Source organism: Monodelphis domestica, chromosome 8, assembly GCF_027887165.1.
Source record: "Monodelphis domestica isolate mMonDom1 chromosome 8, mMonDom1.pri, whole genome shotgun sequence".
Taxonomy (NCBI): Eukaryota; Metazoa; Chordata; class Mammalia; order Didelphimorphia; family Didelphidae; genus Monodelphis; species Monodelphis domestica.
Window position 1 is genome coordinate 85,664,659 of NC_077234.1, and position 17,736 is coordinate 85,682,394.

The 17,736-nt window shown below is 35.8% G+C and overlaps 1 protein-coding gene across 3 annotated transcripts in view; it reads right to left on the minus strand.

Moving 5' to 3' along the window:
• Positions 1-17,736, minus strand: part of ADAM23 (ADAM metallopeptidase domain 23) — a 242,799-nt gene that overhangs the window by 13,798 nt on the left and 211,265 nt on the right. For 2 of the 3 annotated variants that reach the window (XM_016425122.2, XM_001370517.4), the window contains exon 24: positions 15,176-15,287. In XM_016425122.2, the coding sequence (XP_016280608.1) occupies positions 15,176-15,287 (112 nt within the window). Of the gene's footprint in view, positions 1-3,984; positions 4,076-15,175; positions 15,288-17,736 lie in introns of all 3 variants that reach the window. The other variant, XM_007501857.3, reaches the window with a different exon arrangement.

Consider the following 17,736-nt stretch of genomic DNA (forward strand, 5'->3'; position numbering starts at 1 on the left):
AGATATATGACATCAGGATTATTTCTCACACACAAATAGTGAAGATAAAGAAAGGAAAAACCTTGCTGCCAGTGCCTACCATATAGTAGATGCTTAATAAATGTTTATTAACTTGACACAGTCCCTACAATTGCCTAAATTTTATTGTATAAATTATAGGCAATCAGAATGGAGAAGTCTCAGAGAAAAGGTACATATGCATGATCATTTAAAAAAAAAAAGATCCGCAGCTGGAAGGCACAGTTTATCTCTCCAGAGACAAGTTTTTCCTCATCAAAGTGTCTCTTGATAATCCTTAAGGAGAGAAAGATTAAAGTGGGATGGGAAAAGGAAGATGCTAAAGGAGCTGGAAACTCATTCTTCCAAACAGGAAGAAAGTTCTTCACACTCAGTTGATTGAGGATGCTTTATAAATGCCCTGTTATTAACGAAATAGAGGTAGGACATGGCGAGGAGTAAGAAGAGCAGGAATGAGCACTAGAGTGACACTAGTAAGTGAATCTCTCTATCCCAATGGTTTGACAAATAAGTTGTATATAACACAAAGCCTATCTTTTGCTTATAAAACTCTCCTAGCTCAGCATTTTTCACACAAAACTACTTTCTTTGGTTGAAGAGAAGATTGAATTCAGGTCAAGAATTATTTCACCCATAACATTCATTATAACACTAAAGTGTTATAAGTAGCATGAGGCAAGACCAAGTGTTTCCTTTGCTTCCTAAACCCCTTGAATTGAGAAGCACACACAGAGGTGTAAAAAAACCATTTCTGCTCATATCAGAATTTACCAGGGTACAAAAATGGGCATGACTTCACTGGATCCCCTATCTGGAGGCATAAATGCCAGGACTGTGTGTTTTAATGTGTTGGAGAACTATGTTTTAATGGGCAAGAGGTTGAAGGTAAAGAGACGCTTCAATGGAAACATTAGATTGATTCATACATTTGGTATTCTCAGCTCTGCCCCTAGACTCACCATCAAGGGAATACAACACACATATATGTCACATGAATATAACATGTATTTCTCCTCTGTTGGAGGGGAAAAAACCCACTGCATAAGAGTCTCTTATCTCACTGTGAAATTTTCCCCATTTTTATAACAGGGTTACTAAGTTTGAAGTTTGTTTCTTAAGGGGGAGGGGAGTTTGTGAATTTGGACTATGATTTCATCACTGTGTTCCCAATATGGGAACTCCTTCCACTGACGAGCACATTAGCTATAACTTAACATCCTTTAGAGTTGCACGGGGACTTGTCTATTTCACATGGATGGTAGTCCTCAGAATCAGAATTTAGACGTAGGACTTCTAAAAATGGTATTTTATCTACTACCCCACACTGCTTCTCTTGATAACAAATTAATGTAATATGCTGGTGGAAAAAAACCCAAAAATCAAATGTCACATTATACATAAAGTAGGTCCCCCTGACTGATTTAGTTTTTTCTAGCAAAATATCACGATTTAAGGACTTGAATGCATATATACATACCCTACCACAGATGATACTTGATTTTATTATTTAGATCTTAGAACCCAAAGGAAATTCCACCTCTTGGCCCTTAGTCACTAAACATACATTGGACTATCAGTTAACGCCAAATGTGTTTCAAACAGCCTTTCTTTCATAGGCTTTGATTTTTTTAAGCTAAAAACTAGTCTACATAATAATGAGGTTTTTAGCAATCATGGAAGTAAACTGAACTTAACAACAACAATAACAAAAACCCAGAAACCTTCATAGACAAACAAAGCATGAATTTGCTATTTTTAAAAAATACTTTCTAGACTTACCTGAAAACATATAACTATAAACCAAGAAAAACCTAAAAAAGGACAGATACTAAATGCTGACAACTCAGATTTCCTTATAAATCAAGACATTCTGGACGTGTTTAGTTGTAAGACTAGTTAGTAGGTCAAATTATTGAAATTTAATTTTGAATAATGAATTCTGTATTTTAAGTTGCTGAAAAATGTGCCTAGTGAATTTGGGACTATTGTTGCTGAGAACCTTCCAACTTCAGTGTAATATTCTCATAACAGGGTTCTGAACTCCAGTATAAATTAATGTCACATCTTAATACATAACTAGCTGTCTAAGAATCAGAGAAAAACCTTATATAGAAATATTATGAAAAGAAGACTCCTTGGTACATATGAAATTTCTGTCTATGCAGAAAAATAACAATGATTTCCATGTATTTGATAAGCTCATATATGTTGTAAAAGTCAAAATATGTTTTAAAGTGAATGCATTTAAAATAATATAGATCATTTACTTTGGTTTTCATTCAATATTTTTAGCAATAGCTATATATTTTAACCAAAAAAAAAGACAGATAATATATACATCTCATTATTTAAAATTCATTTTCAGATTGTTTTATCAAGTGCCACAGACAAATCCAGCCTGGCTAATTTTCTCCACATCTGGAAACAACTAATCTTATTTAGCTGATTTCTAGGGAATTACAGGAATGGATATATATTATTTCTAATTCATTATTTCCATGAAACAAAGCTGAAATCTATTAATACAGTGACCTTCTGGGCTTATTCTTTTAATCAGTTTAATGATAATCTTTATATATTCCCTTTATGATCACAGAAAACAAATATTATGTCCTTACGTTCCAATAAATCTGGAGGATGATAGAGAGATGATGGCTGTTTGCAAGATTATCAAGAGATTTATTCAAGGATTGCTAGTCTATTAAAGATGATTTTAATGTATTTCTGAGATACATTAAGGAGAAATAATAAGAACTAAAAATCATCAACAGATCTAGAGAAGACAGAAAGCCTGAGTGAGGAATATTTTTGCATTGTATTTGATCCCAATGCAATAAAGATGAAAATATTATCCTTCAACGTACAGTGTTGGAAACTCTCCCTAGAACAGTGACACATCCATCCAGCATCACATAGAGAGTCAATATCTATTCTGTGATGTTGGATGAAATACACCAGAGGTGTCAAATACCTGCTCTTGTGGATACATGTGGTCCATAACATTTCCAAGTGTGGCTGAATCAGATTTAAATGCAATTTATGCATATTTAACAAAAAACAAAAGTACAATAAAATGTGGATAATATTATTAAGTGGATTTTTAAGTCAATACAAGACTTGCATTGATGGGTATGTCTAGCTAAGTGGCCTGTGTCTCTGTTTGAGTTTGACACCACTGATGTACATAATCAATCCAAGAGAGAATGGGGGGAGTGGCATGAAGCAATCAACTGTTCTCATGGCAATTAGTTAATAAGATAACTCTGAACTCTGTATTTGACCTTGTATTTTGCAGACTAGACTTAGAAAAACATAATAACCTGCAGGCATATAGTTGGTACCATAACTCCAGGTCTGAGTGATCCTAATTATTTTAGAAGAAGATGAAGAAAGTAACATATATTTCCTATACCTCTAACTTGGGATCACACTGAAACATGCTATCCATCACTCTATAACACCGAATCAATGAAAATAGTTATAGCTCATTCTTTAGACTTCCTTTAAGAGACTTTATTACTTGCGTTTATTTTGGCTAATTGTTCTTGTCTTCATTTCACTAAAAGTAAAGATCCACTAATAATGGGAATCCTCCCAGATTAAAAAAAGATTATCTAATTTAAATATGATTCACATGGATATTTTGGCAGGTAAAAGGTTGTCAGAATCTCTCTAAATGTGTATATTTTATTCTCACAATTTGAGTAGTAGGTGAAAATATTGATCATGATGCTATAAAATCTTCATGAACTTATTATTTTATGCCCCACATTATCCCAGACAGGAGAGGGTTCAACACTGCACAAGCCAACTTCATGACACAGAAACATTCAAATCACACCACAAATACAACCACCACTTGACACAAAGCCAAATACACAAGACACAGAAGGATCAGGGACCAACAGTTAACCTCACACACTAGGCACCAAACATAAAAACTCTGAAACTAAGAAAGATGCTTACTCCATTCCCCACCCTGTGCCTCCAAAAATCACCCCCAGGGCCAGAATGGTCCCTGCCACTGCACCTATTAGCCTGCTTGTGGCCATGCTCCCTGTGTGGAGGGAAAATGGAGATTCTCTTTAAGAAAGAAATGATCACACACTAACTTTACTGAAGGAAAAAAAAATACCTTATTAGGAAATGCTTTTTTGTTTTATATTTCAGTATAATGAAGTGATACAATTGTTTCCTTAAGACCAATAACTAGATTCTTTACAGAAAATTTAAATTTTGGAGAATTCTGTTCAATTTACATCAAATCTCCAACAATCCTATTTTTCCCCAATATTATCTTTTCTTGATGTGTGGTTCATCTATGGAAAATTAATGGGGATGTATGGAGAAAAGTATATAAAGGTTGTGGTTTGCATCATTGCTAGCAATATCTTTATTAATAAGATCACAGATTGATTAGAGTACTGAATTATTTTCATGCCCAGATTGAGAGGCAGCATGACAGTGGATGGAGAGCTGGCCTTGAAATCATGAAGACCTGGGTTTAAGTCGCTTGACTTCTTAATTATTTAGACCAGTGATGTCAAAATCAAACAGAAACAGATTCCTGCCACTGCATCTTGACTTGGAAAACCACAGATTAGCATTGTCTATGTTGTATTTTTATTCATTTTGCCAAAATTTCCCAATTAAATTTAAATCTGGTTCTGGCAAACCAATGAGTGGCTGGGAATTTGACACCTCTGATCTAGACAACTCTTTAGGACTCCAAATTGCAAAGAAGATGTCAGCCTGCCCCTTTGGGGGAAGCTTCCTCATCCAGGAACATCCTATATGAATAAAACACAGGTCCAAAAAATATTACAACACAAAATAAAATAAAACATAGGTCCTATTCCTGTCAATAATATTAATTTCCTAAATCAACATTTTTCCTACCAACAAATTTTAACATTTGAGTAACAATTTTAGAAAGTCAGACAAAAAATAAAATGTCAAAATATAGTAAATGTACATATAACCAATTACAAAAATAGTCATCAATTTTCTTATTCTTTTTAAAGCCCTTTTTAAAAAATCTTAGAATCAATACTAAGTATTAGTTCCAAGGCAAAAAAAGGGGAAAGGGCTAGACAAATGTGGTTAAGTGTGAATTTCTCAGGATCACACAGCTAAAAAGTTTCTGAAGTCAGATTAGAACCCAGGTTCTCCCATCTTCAGGGATGGATTTCTATCCACTGAACCTCTAGTTACCCTTATTGTGGCCATTTTTCAATAGGAAAATCTTCTTCACAGAATTTTCCTAGAATTCTGTAATAAAATATAGTAACAACTCAAATATATGAAGATGAAAAAATTATCAACCTTGTTTCAAAGATTACCATAATGCCTAAATTCCTATTATATTCTATAGTATTGTGAATTTAGCTGGTATGGGACTTAGGGAATGAAACATGTTCATATTTGCAAGTCTCTTACTTAGGTCTAAATTGTTATGCTATATCCTGAACATCTAAGTCAACTGTCCTGGAAAGTAGATGATCTTTTTCAGGCTACCATGTAATGGTTTATGTTACTAAATTTCCAGTCTGACACACTCTGGATAGCATATGCTTTAGGAGAATCTCCTGTAGTTGAAACTTTAAATGAGACAATGTGGAGAAATGTTGAGAGAGTTGGATTCAATCCCTTGCTACATTATTTCTTTCCTGTGTGACATGAATAGTCATTTCCTGTCTATAAGCCTTAGTTTCCTCCTCTATAAAATGAAATTTAGGGAAGCAAACTAGATACTCATCAAATGAATAATGGTCAAGCCAACTATGGTAGAGGACTGGGATGGAATGGTATTAACCTCTAAAAACAATGACTGAAAAATTTGGACAAACTTGGGGAAAATTCTAAATGACACTGAGTAAAGTAAACAGAACCCAGAAAACAATGTATACAATAACTGCATTAGTGTGAAGGAAAAATATCGCTAGCTCTCATAACTGATCAATTTGGGATAATTTTGACCCATGAGGACTAAAAATGAAGCATGTTACCCTCATCTCAGTAGAGGGGTACTGAATGCTACAGGTGCAGAATAAGGTGTACCTCATAAGACATGGTCAATTTTTACATATATTTCTTTGTTTAAAGGATGGCTTGGAGGTAGAGGAGAGGAAAGCAGTCAGAGTTAGCTTTTTAAAAAAGCATCAATAAGGTATTTCTTAAAAACCCCAAAATAAAAATGAAGGAGTTGAATTCAGTGACCTCTAAGGTCCTTTCCTGCCATATATTTTGTAATTCTGTAGGTTAACATATAGAAATATATATTAGAAACATATTGTAGTTCTTTAGGTTTTCTATACTCACTTTGCCTTGGAAGATTAGAGTAATATTATTCCTAAATGATAACAGGTAAAGAGACAAAGAATGAAAGCAACTGTCAACTCTTGTGCTCATTAAAATCTATGATTTTCATGGTTGTTTGAAGGGATCTTAGAACTTTCAAGGATGAGATGAATATTGTGGAAAGAGGATGGAAGGAAAGAGCTTTTCTCAAATATATTGAGCTACTTACTGGATAGTCCTTTTATCAGTGTAAATTATTTTTATATATTCAAAACTTCTAGTGCCTGGAATATCATTGGTGTGACCATTTGCACCACCACTACCCTGCCATTGCAGACTAAAAATCCCTCCATGCCTTGGAAAAACAGTTTTCATAAATTTCAAGGGGTGAAAAATTCATCACCTGATGGCTAAAAGCACCTCTGGTGCTAAAAGTCTCTGTTCTCAGCCAGGCTGGATCTCTGATCAAAAGACATATAATCTAATGCCAGACTTGACTCCATTATGAAGAATCAAAATATGATAGAATAAAAAAATTTGACCTTACTCTTAATTAGGAACATTTTTCTTTCCTGTCAACAGATAAAAATCAATGGAGATTTTAAAAGAAAATAAAAAACATATGAGAGAGGTGAGCATATGTTTTTAAACATGACAACATAATTCAGAGTTACCTAATTGTGTTCAATATTTTAAACTGGCCAGAAGTCCCAGAGGAAATAAAGCAGGAATTTTGGGTAGTAGGATAACTGCTTTGACCACTCCCTTTTGAGTCAAGAACTATTTACTTTCTTTAAAACACAACAGCAAGAGGGATTGCCATCATTGCACACTTCACCTCTTAAATTAAAGAGAAACGTAAAGCCGACTTCTGCTGTCTTCAAATTTCATGAATGAGAATACATCCCATACCTTCCTAATTTGGGGTTGCAAATATCATGGCAAGAACTGGGAGAAAAATATGCCAAATTCAAGGCCAAGGCAAATTGCTTCTCTTCAAAAGTTTTACAGATAATGGGAATAAAAAATTTGGTTTGCACAGGAACACCTGTTGGGCAGCAGAGACAAGAAGCAGAGACAGCAGGACAGCAGACAGATGGCACTGGCAGGAGGGTATTATAAGGCTTCCAGAACCTCTCTTATGGGATAGTTTTTCATTTCATCTTATAGATATATATGTGTCATAATCTGCTTCTAGACAGCAGATTCCTTGAACAAAAAGATAATGGCTTATTTTTGTGCCTCCCCAACTAGCACAGTGCTCTGGCCACAATCGGTATTCAAGAAAGGTCTGACTGATGAAGTTGTGGGAAAGGAAATCAGAAAGCCAAGGTATTTCTATAGATGCCTCAAAGGTTTCTTATTCCTCTTCCTTAAGACTACCCCCCTTTTACTCCCCAGTAGTTTCTGAGAATAAAAAGGAATAGTCAATAATCTCCCTTTGGGCAAGAGAATGATCTCCATACCCTTAACTGATATAAGAGCCCTTGACATTGAGAGCAGGATAAAAGCAAGTAGGGAAATCATATTTTCCACCCTGCCTCGCTCTCATACACATTGCCAGGACTAGAAGACTGAGAAGGATGTAGGGACCCATCTGATTCTTTGTCATTGGGCTTTTTCAAATTTTCAAGAGTTAGCTAAATGGCTTAAGCTTCAGAATATCTCTACCCTGTGAATAGGGAATGACTCAGCCTCTCTTCCTCCTGACATAAACTAAATGAATGCAGGTGGGTGGATCTTTCATCAGAGACCCTTAAAAGCTGAGATCAGGCTACTCTTCAAAGCTATACAGGATTTCATGGCAGAGTAGTTTCAAGAGTCTTATACTGGGGACTGGGGACCAAGAAGCCCAAGTCTTAAAGCCCACCTCAGTTTATCTTACTATATGACCTTAGGCAAGTCACTGAATGTACACTGGACTCTAATTTTCTCCTTACCCCAAATCTGAACACAGAAATCCTCAGTTTTTTCAAAATTTAGGACTTGCCTCTCCCCTCAATCCCTAAAATGCTCTTACTAGTTATTTCAACTTGACTTTGGGAAATCAATTCAATTTCCATTTATTTAGTGCCTACCCTTTGCAGAGGACTGTGCTAGACACTGGGAACAAGATTTAGAGAAGACATCAGTTCCTACACCCTGGAAGCTCCATCTGTTGATATAGTCAGATGGCTTCATTGATAACTGTGATCTTCAGTGATTCACATTAAGTACTTTAGAAGGAACAAAACAAAGTGTTATGTGATGTAGACTGAGGGAAAGTTCTTGGGGAAGAAGGAGGGGGAGATCAAGGAAAGTCTCTTTGAGGATATGGAATTTTGGTTATGCTTTAAAGAAAGGAAGGAGTTCAACAGATGAGGACAAGTCATTACAAGTATTCAGAAGAGTGGAAACACTGGAAGAACCAAATTGCGTTTAGAGAAGGAGGAGGCATCCATTTTGGAGAATGTCATCGGTGACAAGGAGTTACATGAAATAAGTCTGGGAAGGGAATGTAGCCCCAGAATGCTAGTCAAAGAAGCCCATGCTTTACTCAGAAAGCAAGAGGGAACCACTGAATATGTTTAAGTATTGGAAGTATCATGACCAGATTCTATTCATGAGGAAGATTCATCTGGATGGAAGGAGAGGGAAGAGCTGCAAAATTGTGAAAAGAAACTAGTGCAACAGTCTTGCTTGATAACAAAGTAAAGTTGCCTTTTTTGTTTAACCTAATATGTATTCATATAGGGAAAATTAAAGGCTGTGATATTTACTAAAAAGAGGCATGTTATCAATGTTTTTTCCCAGAGTTTATGTCTATGCTACAGTAAGTCACAGATTCCACATTTGTTTATTTTGTCAGGGATTTTCTGCTTTTTTTTAAATAAACTCTTACATTTGGAGGAACCTTAGTTATCTTCAAAGGGCATCCCTTTACCACAGGGCTGCCTTCTTACTCTTAGAAGATGTCAGAGACATAAAGGTGAATTGATTTAGAAATGAGGAATTTGGAGGGATCCCTTGTGACTTTTCCTAAGGTCACACTGCTTAGGAGTAGGACAATGGTGATACTCAACTCCCTTTTCCCATTTCTCCCTACTTTCAATTTTGAGACTACACCACATGACCTCTTAATTCCCTCAGAAAAACAATGCTTTATTTAATTCTAATTAGCCAGAAAAGGAGTAGGGGGAGAAAAAGACAGAGACAGAGAAGCAGAGAGAGAGAGAGAGAAGCCTAGCATTAGACAAAATGTCAATGATGGAAATCCACATGGCAGCTAGGTGCATTCCATACAAACCACAGAGGACATATTTGAAAGTTAGGAAAGGTATCATGTGTTGAGTAAAGATGAGAAAGAAACCCCAAACAAATCGTTTTGATTAAATTCATTCTGAACATCTCTACTGCATTATTGGTTTTTAGGAAATATTATTTTAGAGGTCTCATATAACAAGATTCATTAAATGTTAGACATGGGATAAAATTATCTCACTCCCATTCAAATGAATCTACTTTTAAAAAATAAAATGTGAAAGGCTATCAGTAAAGCTAAAAACAAGAATAAGCTAAGGCTAGCATGCAATGCAATGGGTATCAGGAAGGACTTTGTAAAAATTGGGGGGACAACAGGAAGAAAAACAAAGAAGAAGCATCACTCTTTAGAGTGGATGAAACACTAAAAAGGAGTGATTAAAAGAAAGTAGAATCATTAAGTCCTTATTTTTCTTTAATTTTCTCTAACAAAGAGAACGATCTGAAGACTAGAAAGACAGAACAAATGGTTAGCAGGAAAAGGAAATCCAAAGTAAGTGAGGAGATGATGTGAAATCCCCTAGTTGCCCTCAAGAAGTTCAGATCATCTGGCCTGAATGAACTATATCCCAATGTATAAACTGACAGATATGATTGCTGAGTTGCTCTTGGAGATCTCAAAGGAACAATGAGAGAAAGGCAAATGCCACAGGCCTATAGATAAGCAAACATTCTGATTTTTTAAAAGGGAAAGAAAATTAATGTGTACCATGATCATAGAGAGCAAAAAAATGTCTCAGAATCTAGGTAAGCCAGCCCTTTTGTTATTTTACAGATGAGGAAACTAAGACACAGGGAGACTAAATTATTTGTCTAATGTCACACAATTAGAAAGTAGCAGAAGTGGGATTTAAACCCAGGTCTCCTGATTCTACAGCCAATGTTCTTTCCATTGAACCATGCTAGTAATAAGACAGTAATCCTTCTATCTACCTTAGAAGGTTGTGTTTTTTAAACTTTAAGGAATTCCATAGATCTGAATTATCATTATTGATGAGAAAAGAATTATTAAAAAAATGCAATGAGCCAGGATATTCTAAGTAGGTAAACTACTGTACTCTGGCAAATACTGTGAGAGAAGCATAAACAACCTCAGCTCATATAACCATAGATCTAGAATTGATCTAGCCTAGAGGTCATCTATTTCAATTTTCCACATTTAATAGATAGGAAACAGAGGCACAGAAAGGTTGAGGCTTGCCCAAGGTTAAATAGGTAAGTGGTAGGGATAACATTTGAAGCCCAGACCTCTTGCTTCAAATCCAGTGATCTTCCCATGATCCCCAATGACTCTCATGAAAACACCATTCAAACCAATATGGGAGGAAAAAATCAAAATTATGGAGAAAAACAAAATGGTATGGATTCCATTCTATAGTAAGATAAAACCTTGAAGCCAAAGTTTTTGCCTTGAGATGAAACTAAGTTCTCCTCATATGCTACAATTGCTTTAATAAAACAAATGTAAAGGTTATTTTCCCTTGATCATATATTGTCAAGGCACCTAAACATTCTACATGTTAAATACAAATAAAATATAATACCCTAATGCAATCTTCTTTTTAGCCAGAAATATAAAAACCAGAATTACAGGACATACTTGACAAACTCCAAAATATGAAATGGTATCCCACAAAATTTGCATCTGGTTAGGGACATTGATCAAACTTTCCAGAGCAATTGAAGAGCTATGAGGAACCCTGGGAAACTATGTCATTTGCTTGTTCCCAAATTGCACAGTTTACACTGATCACTCTGGTACCTGAAGCATTTATCTAATATAGGAGCTAATGCTCATTCATTTCATCATAGCATTTTCTTTTTATTCAGCATGTTCAAGCTTCACCAGGATTACTAATAATTCTACTATCAATGCAGTTGCAATATTGACTTCTGTCTTCAGGGACAAAAGGAAGATCCTGGGACACATGTGAGCCTCATGCACTCTAGAACTGGAGCTTTTTCCAGGAATTTAATATAATTTATAATTTAATTCTGGAGCTTCTTCCAGGAATTTAAGTTATGTAGGATTTGGAGATGAAAAAGAGTCAGAAGGGTATGTAGAAAAGAAAGGGGTAGGAGGTAACCTTTCCAACCTATCACTGGCACCCAGGAAGTTGCTAAAAGAGGGCAAAACACTGCATCAAATGAGATTGTTCTGCTATCATGCTCATCTAGAACAATATCCTGATGTTGATTTATATGAAACTTTCTTAGGTGAACAATGTGAATAATATCCCTTATCTTCTTTAACATAGTCATAAGAGATTAAGATATTAAAAATCTTTACAGATCAATTATTGATTCCTCTATTAGAGCAGTATTTTCACTAAATGTAGCTTCTGGAAGTCAGCCTACATTTCTTTTAAATAAAAACTCATGGAAAGTAAGCAGGGAATTATTTCCCCTTGGAGAACAAGGTGGATATAATGAGACTGAAAGAAGCATGACTATAATTCCTCTAAAATCTTGACAATATTAAAATAAAAATATATAGAAAGTTGAGCCCGGAAGCAATAAGACCTGAGTTCAAACCCCACCTCAGATAAATAGTGACCATGGGTAAGCTTCTTGATCATTCTATATTCTAGATAATTCTTGGAGACTAGAAATGACAGAGATGATGACATCATCATCATCATCATCATCATAGCTAGTATTTATGCAGTGCTATAAAGTCTAGTAAGAATTTTGCTCTCTCATTTGTTCCTCACAATGCTCCTGTGAGGTGGGGGCTATGATTACCCTCATTTTACAGATGAGGAGACCAAAGCCATGAGAGGTTCTAGTGAGGGTCAACCGGCTAGTGAGTGGTTTGGGTCACATTTGAACCCATCTCTTCCTGACTCCAGGTTCAACATTCAATCCATTATGTCCCTAGCTGAAATGACATGCCTTGGTGGAGAAAATTTCTTCATCTAAGAGTTCCTTAAACTGATTAAATCAGAGGTCCAGTCCCTATCCCTCTCTTTTTAAAAAAAAAACAATGCTTACCTTCCATTTGGAATCAATACTACATATTGCTTGTAAGGCAATAGAAGAATAAGGGAGAACAATGGGAATTAAGTGACTTGCCCAGAGTCACAAAGCTAGGAAGTATCTGAGGCTAGTTCTGAACCTTTCATCTCCCATCTTGAAGCCTGGCTCTCAATCCATTGGGCCACCAAGATACCCCTCACCCCAGTCCCTCTTCATATGAAATGGGTAAAATGGGCATTAAATATGCCCATCCAAACCAATCCCTGAAAGCTAAATAGTACCCCCCTTCCCACGAGCTTCTCTTCCTCTCTTTGCTTTGCCAAAATCTGTGTACCACCTATATTGGGGGCCATGCCTTGACATCTTGACTGCATTGTTATTTACAGAGTTAACAATTCTGGATCAAAAATAACTTGGGCATGGGCTTAAAGCAACAGATCTAAAAGCATAACTGAAAGGAAGAGAAGATTTTTGTGATGTTTGCCCACCTGCAAAGGGAAACAATCTTTATGAGTGCTTTTACATAGTATTAACATAGCAGTGATAGAGGGAAAACAGCAGATGACTCCATGCTCAGAGATTTCTATAGACAATTCATTAATTGGCGGGGGGGGCCTTCTGCTTTTTTTAGTCTACCTAGGCTGGGTCTCTTCCTTCTCTGGAAGGTGTGTCAGGACTATGTACAACACAGCTGTGGTAGCACAGATGCACACTGTCTGAATATGTCTTAGAAGAAAAGGGTGCACAATTTAGAAGGATTTGGTTTGCCTTGCTCTCTGTTAGTGCAATTAGACAAATTACTCTTTCTTTAAAAATTCAAACACTAGCAAAATAAAGAAGGTAATTTCCCAAATCCATAGAGCTAATTGAATAATTTAGCTACTTACTGAAAATTGGCCAACCTCTCCATATGGTGTTCCAAACATAGTTATAATGTGAGAAAACCATTAATGAAAAAAACCCAAGTGGAAATTATGTTTTAATTTTTAACATTTGCAAACTCAAGGATGAAAAGTGTTTTTCTGGTCCATCCTATCCCATTATTACCAGAGATATTGTAAAGTTGATCATGCTTCTCCCCAAAAGTCTTGTGGTTTTACAGAGTCATTGATTAACTGCTGGATATTGTCATTGTTCTGAGCAAGAATCATCATAAATGCTACCCTAAAGAAGAATAATAAATGCATTAAGAATGATTCTTCATTACTTCTAAATATGTCATCTAAATAAATATATATATATATATATATATATATATATATATATATATATATGTTTACCCTTGGGTCTATATAGTAACTATTTAATGGTTCCTGCACTCCTGCCATTAAGCTGAATGTAAAATGAAACTTGTTTACTGTTAGATTTTCCTGAAGAAGTGCAATATGATGGGGAACATGTCCTTTATCTTCAGTATTAGCATGATTATGTCTGAACTTCAAATTGCAATTCTAAGATCAGAGATTATCTAAAAATGATTCTCTCTGTATACATAGTATATATATGTGTGTGTGTGTGTGTGTGTGTGTGTGTGTGTGTGTGTATCTAGATACACAAACATATGTATATATGTATACATCTTTAATCCAGGAAAATATATATATTATTTTTAACTAGGAAAATGGATTTTAAGGATAATGGTTCAAAAAGTTCTTTTAAGGACAGAAATCAAATTAGATTTCTGAATGGAACAAATTAAGGCTATGTTCAAGAGATCTCTTTCTTGCTAGGACAATCTATTCAGTCCTGATATAGTAGCAGCAAAGAGGAAGTAGAAAAATCACTAAATTTAGAATCACAATACCCAGGTTTGGACTCCAGCTCTCTAGATGATTGGTTGTAACCTGGATTCAGATCTTGCCTCTAACACTCACTGCCTGTATGACATTAGGTAAGTAAGGCACAGCACCTCTCTAGACCTCCATATCTTTGTCTATAAAACAAGGTTAACAAGATGGAAGGACGATGATGTAAACATGATTAAACAATATAATGAAAGTGGTAGTACTGCGCAGGAGTAAGAGCACCAGAATGAAAATCAGAAGACCAGGATTTAAGTTGCCTTTTTACCACCAACCAACTAGTTCTGTGACCCTGGGCAAGCCCCGTAAGACTCAGTTTCCTTATCCATAAAGTGGAGAATTTTAGAATTTTTTAAAAGTATTTATACGGTGTGCCTCCCAGTATTGCTGTTAGGATAGTACTTTGTGAACTACTACATGCTTTTTCCATTAATTAGGAAATCTTTGGGGAAGAGTTATAAATAATGAATTCTAATATTCATGAAAAAAAAATGTGATTAAAGGAGAGGAAAAAGAAAAAAAGAAAACCGAGGATCAAGGAAGTTGCTAAGCTCATTTTCCCCCAAAACATAGGTTCTAGAATGATGAAACAAAGTACAGACAAGGATAGATCTCAATAACATTTAGGACACTACATTTATATTAAGTAATAGGACCAGAGTCATTCTTTAATAAGAAAACCATTCTATATCTTGTTCTGAAACTATGATGTTTTGCTATTGGTGCCTTTTGGAAAAGAGTTGTTTACACAATTAAAAAGAACTCAAATCACAAACCCTTGGGTCCATCATCCTTCGAAGCTGGAGCTTTTTTGATAAGATCTCGGATGCTGCAGTCCGTCCCTGCCCAGGTGTTATTACAAATGCAAGTGACTTCATTACTACATACCTGTGTGAAAGAAAATATGAACAAAGAGGGTTTTCATTGTGGTTTTCTGGTGGTTCCTTTCATTGTCCCAATTCTTTGTTACTATGGAATAGCCATGGTAACGCTGAGAGAGAGCAAGCCTCTTTAAAGCAGGAGGGTGTTCCCTTCTTGGATTCTATAAACTAAAGCTGACAGACAGACAGACAGACAGACAGACAGACACACACACACACACACACACACACACACACACACACATAGCAGGGAACTGGGCTCTCTTGCTAGACTGCTGATATAAAATAGGGGATTTTAATCATTTTTTTAAGCTAGTTTTGTTTTCACTAGTCTCACATTTCCAGCTGACCAGAAGTAAAATGGCTCAATTTTAAAATCTTCTTTATACTTCTATTGCTAAGTTACACAACTTTTACTGAGTTGGAAAATAATTTCAAGCTCTTTCAAACTATTTAAAACTTCCTTAAAATGTTTTTCATGGTTCTGAATATTCATTATATGTAGTAAAAATAAGGTATCAAAATAATTATTTTGTGGACAATTTTATGGTTTGAAAAATGCAGATAACATTTCAATGTCTTTTACCTATTGCAACAATGGAGAGATCCCTCTACTGGTACTGATCACAATATGTGTGTGCCTCTTCTTTCTGTCTGAGGTGTTTCTGTACATTCTCCATAGAGGATCCAACTATGATAAGACATTGCCTTCTTCTGGTTGAGGAGCCTCATTCTCTCTTGAAGTGCATTGTACTTGCTGGTCTTTGACAGAACCACACGCATATAATAGGTGCTTAATAAGTACTTGTTTCCTTCCTTCCTTCTTTTCTATTTTTTATCTTTCTTCCTTCCTCCTTTCCTTTCTTCCTTCTCTCCTCCCTCCCTCCCTCCTTTCTTTCCTTCCTTCCTCCTCCCCCCTCTCTTCCTTCCTTCCTTCCTTCCTTCCTTCCTTCCTTCCTTCCTTCCTTCCTTCCTTCCTTCCTTCCTTCCTTCCTTCCTTCCTTCCTTCTTTCCCTCCTTCCTGGTAAAGTCCCATCTCTTCCATGAAATCTTCTTTGATTACTCCACTTTCATTTATCATACTCCTCTCCTCTCTCAGTTCCTGCAACACTCAGGAGTCTCTACTATAAACTTCAGCACCTGATAATATACTATATTATTCACTGATTTTTAGAGATAAACATGCATAGTGGGTAGAGTCCTGGACCTAGGCTTAAGACTTGAGTTCACATCCTGTCTCAGTTCTTACCTATGTGATCCTGGCTGTCACTTAATTGTGTCTGCCTCTGTTTATTCACCTGTAAAATGAAGATTAGACCTACCTCTCAGTAGTGTTGTGAGGATAGACTGAGAAAATCCTGGTAAGTTGCTTTACGAACTTCAAAATACTGTATAAGTGCCTGTTATGATGATTATTCCTTGTTTCCTTAACCACATTTTATAATTATTGTAGACAGGCATCCAGGATTGTAAAGTTCTTTCATATACCCTTTGGCATAATGTACAGAGCTATGCACCTAGTAGATATTTGCCAAATGCTTGCTGATAGACTTGCAATTAATATCTGTCACACAGATCAGAAAGATACCTTCTGTGATCAGAATATTCAGCATAGTTTGAGTGTTCTAATTTCTAAATTTCTAGCATTATAATGAAGTGAAGTGAAATTCAGAAAGAACAAATAGGAACCTACAAGACTTAAAAGAACATTAATCATTGGGAGTAGGGACCAGTGTAATATTTCTTTAAGCCTTTCTCTCTCTCTCTCTCTCTTTCTCTCTCTCTCTCTCTCTCTCTCTCTCTCTCTCTCTCTCTCTCTCTCTCTCTCTCTCTCTCTCTCTCTCTCTCTCTTTCTTTCTTTCTCTCTCTCTCCCTCTTTCTCTCTCTCTCTCCATATGTATATATGTATGTATATATACATACATATATACATATGAACTGTGTACTTTAGAAGGCTTACTAAAGAGGACAAAATCAAATATAAGCTTATTAGTATAAATAGATTTCTTAATCTCAAAAATTGTAACAAACTTATCAGGATTAATACCACTGTAGGGTAAATGGGAAAAAAGATATCACCAACTTACATGGAAATCTCTCCCCTTCCTCTGTCCACAGACTTCGAATCAATAACAGAAGCAAGGCAGAAAGTCTGGTTGCTCTGAATTTGTAGCTCCTTTAATCCATCACCAGAGGTCTCTATCCTGTGCTCTGGTCAATATCCTTTATCCAGGCAGATCTACTTTGAGGGGATCTTATCTTCCTCTCTTTGTTACCACTTTAGAGGCTCCCCAGTTTTATCCCATTACTCTTATTTTCCTTCATGAAGTCTGAATGCATTATCAAACTTTCCTTTTTCCCCACACCAAACTAGCAAGTGTTTGGGATTTTTTTTAGACATACAGCTTCAGAGTGAGAACATGTGTGAATTTCCCAAGCAGTTGATCTTATGGGAT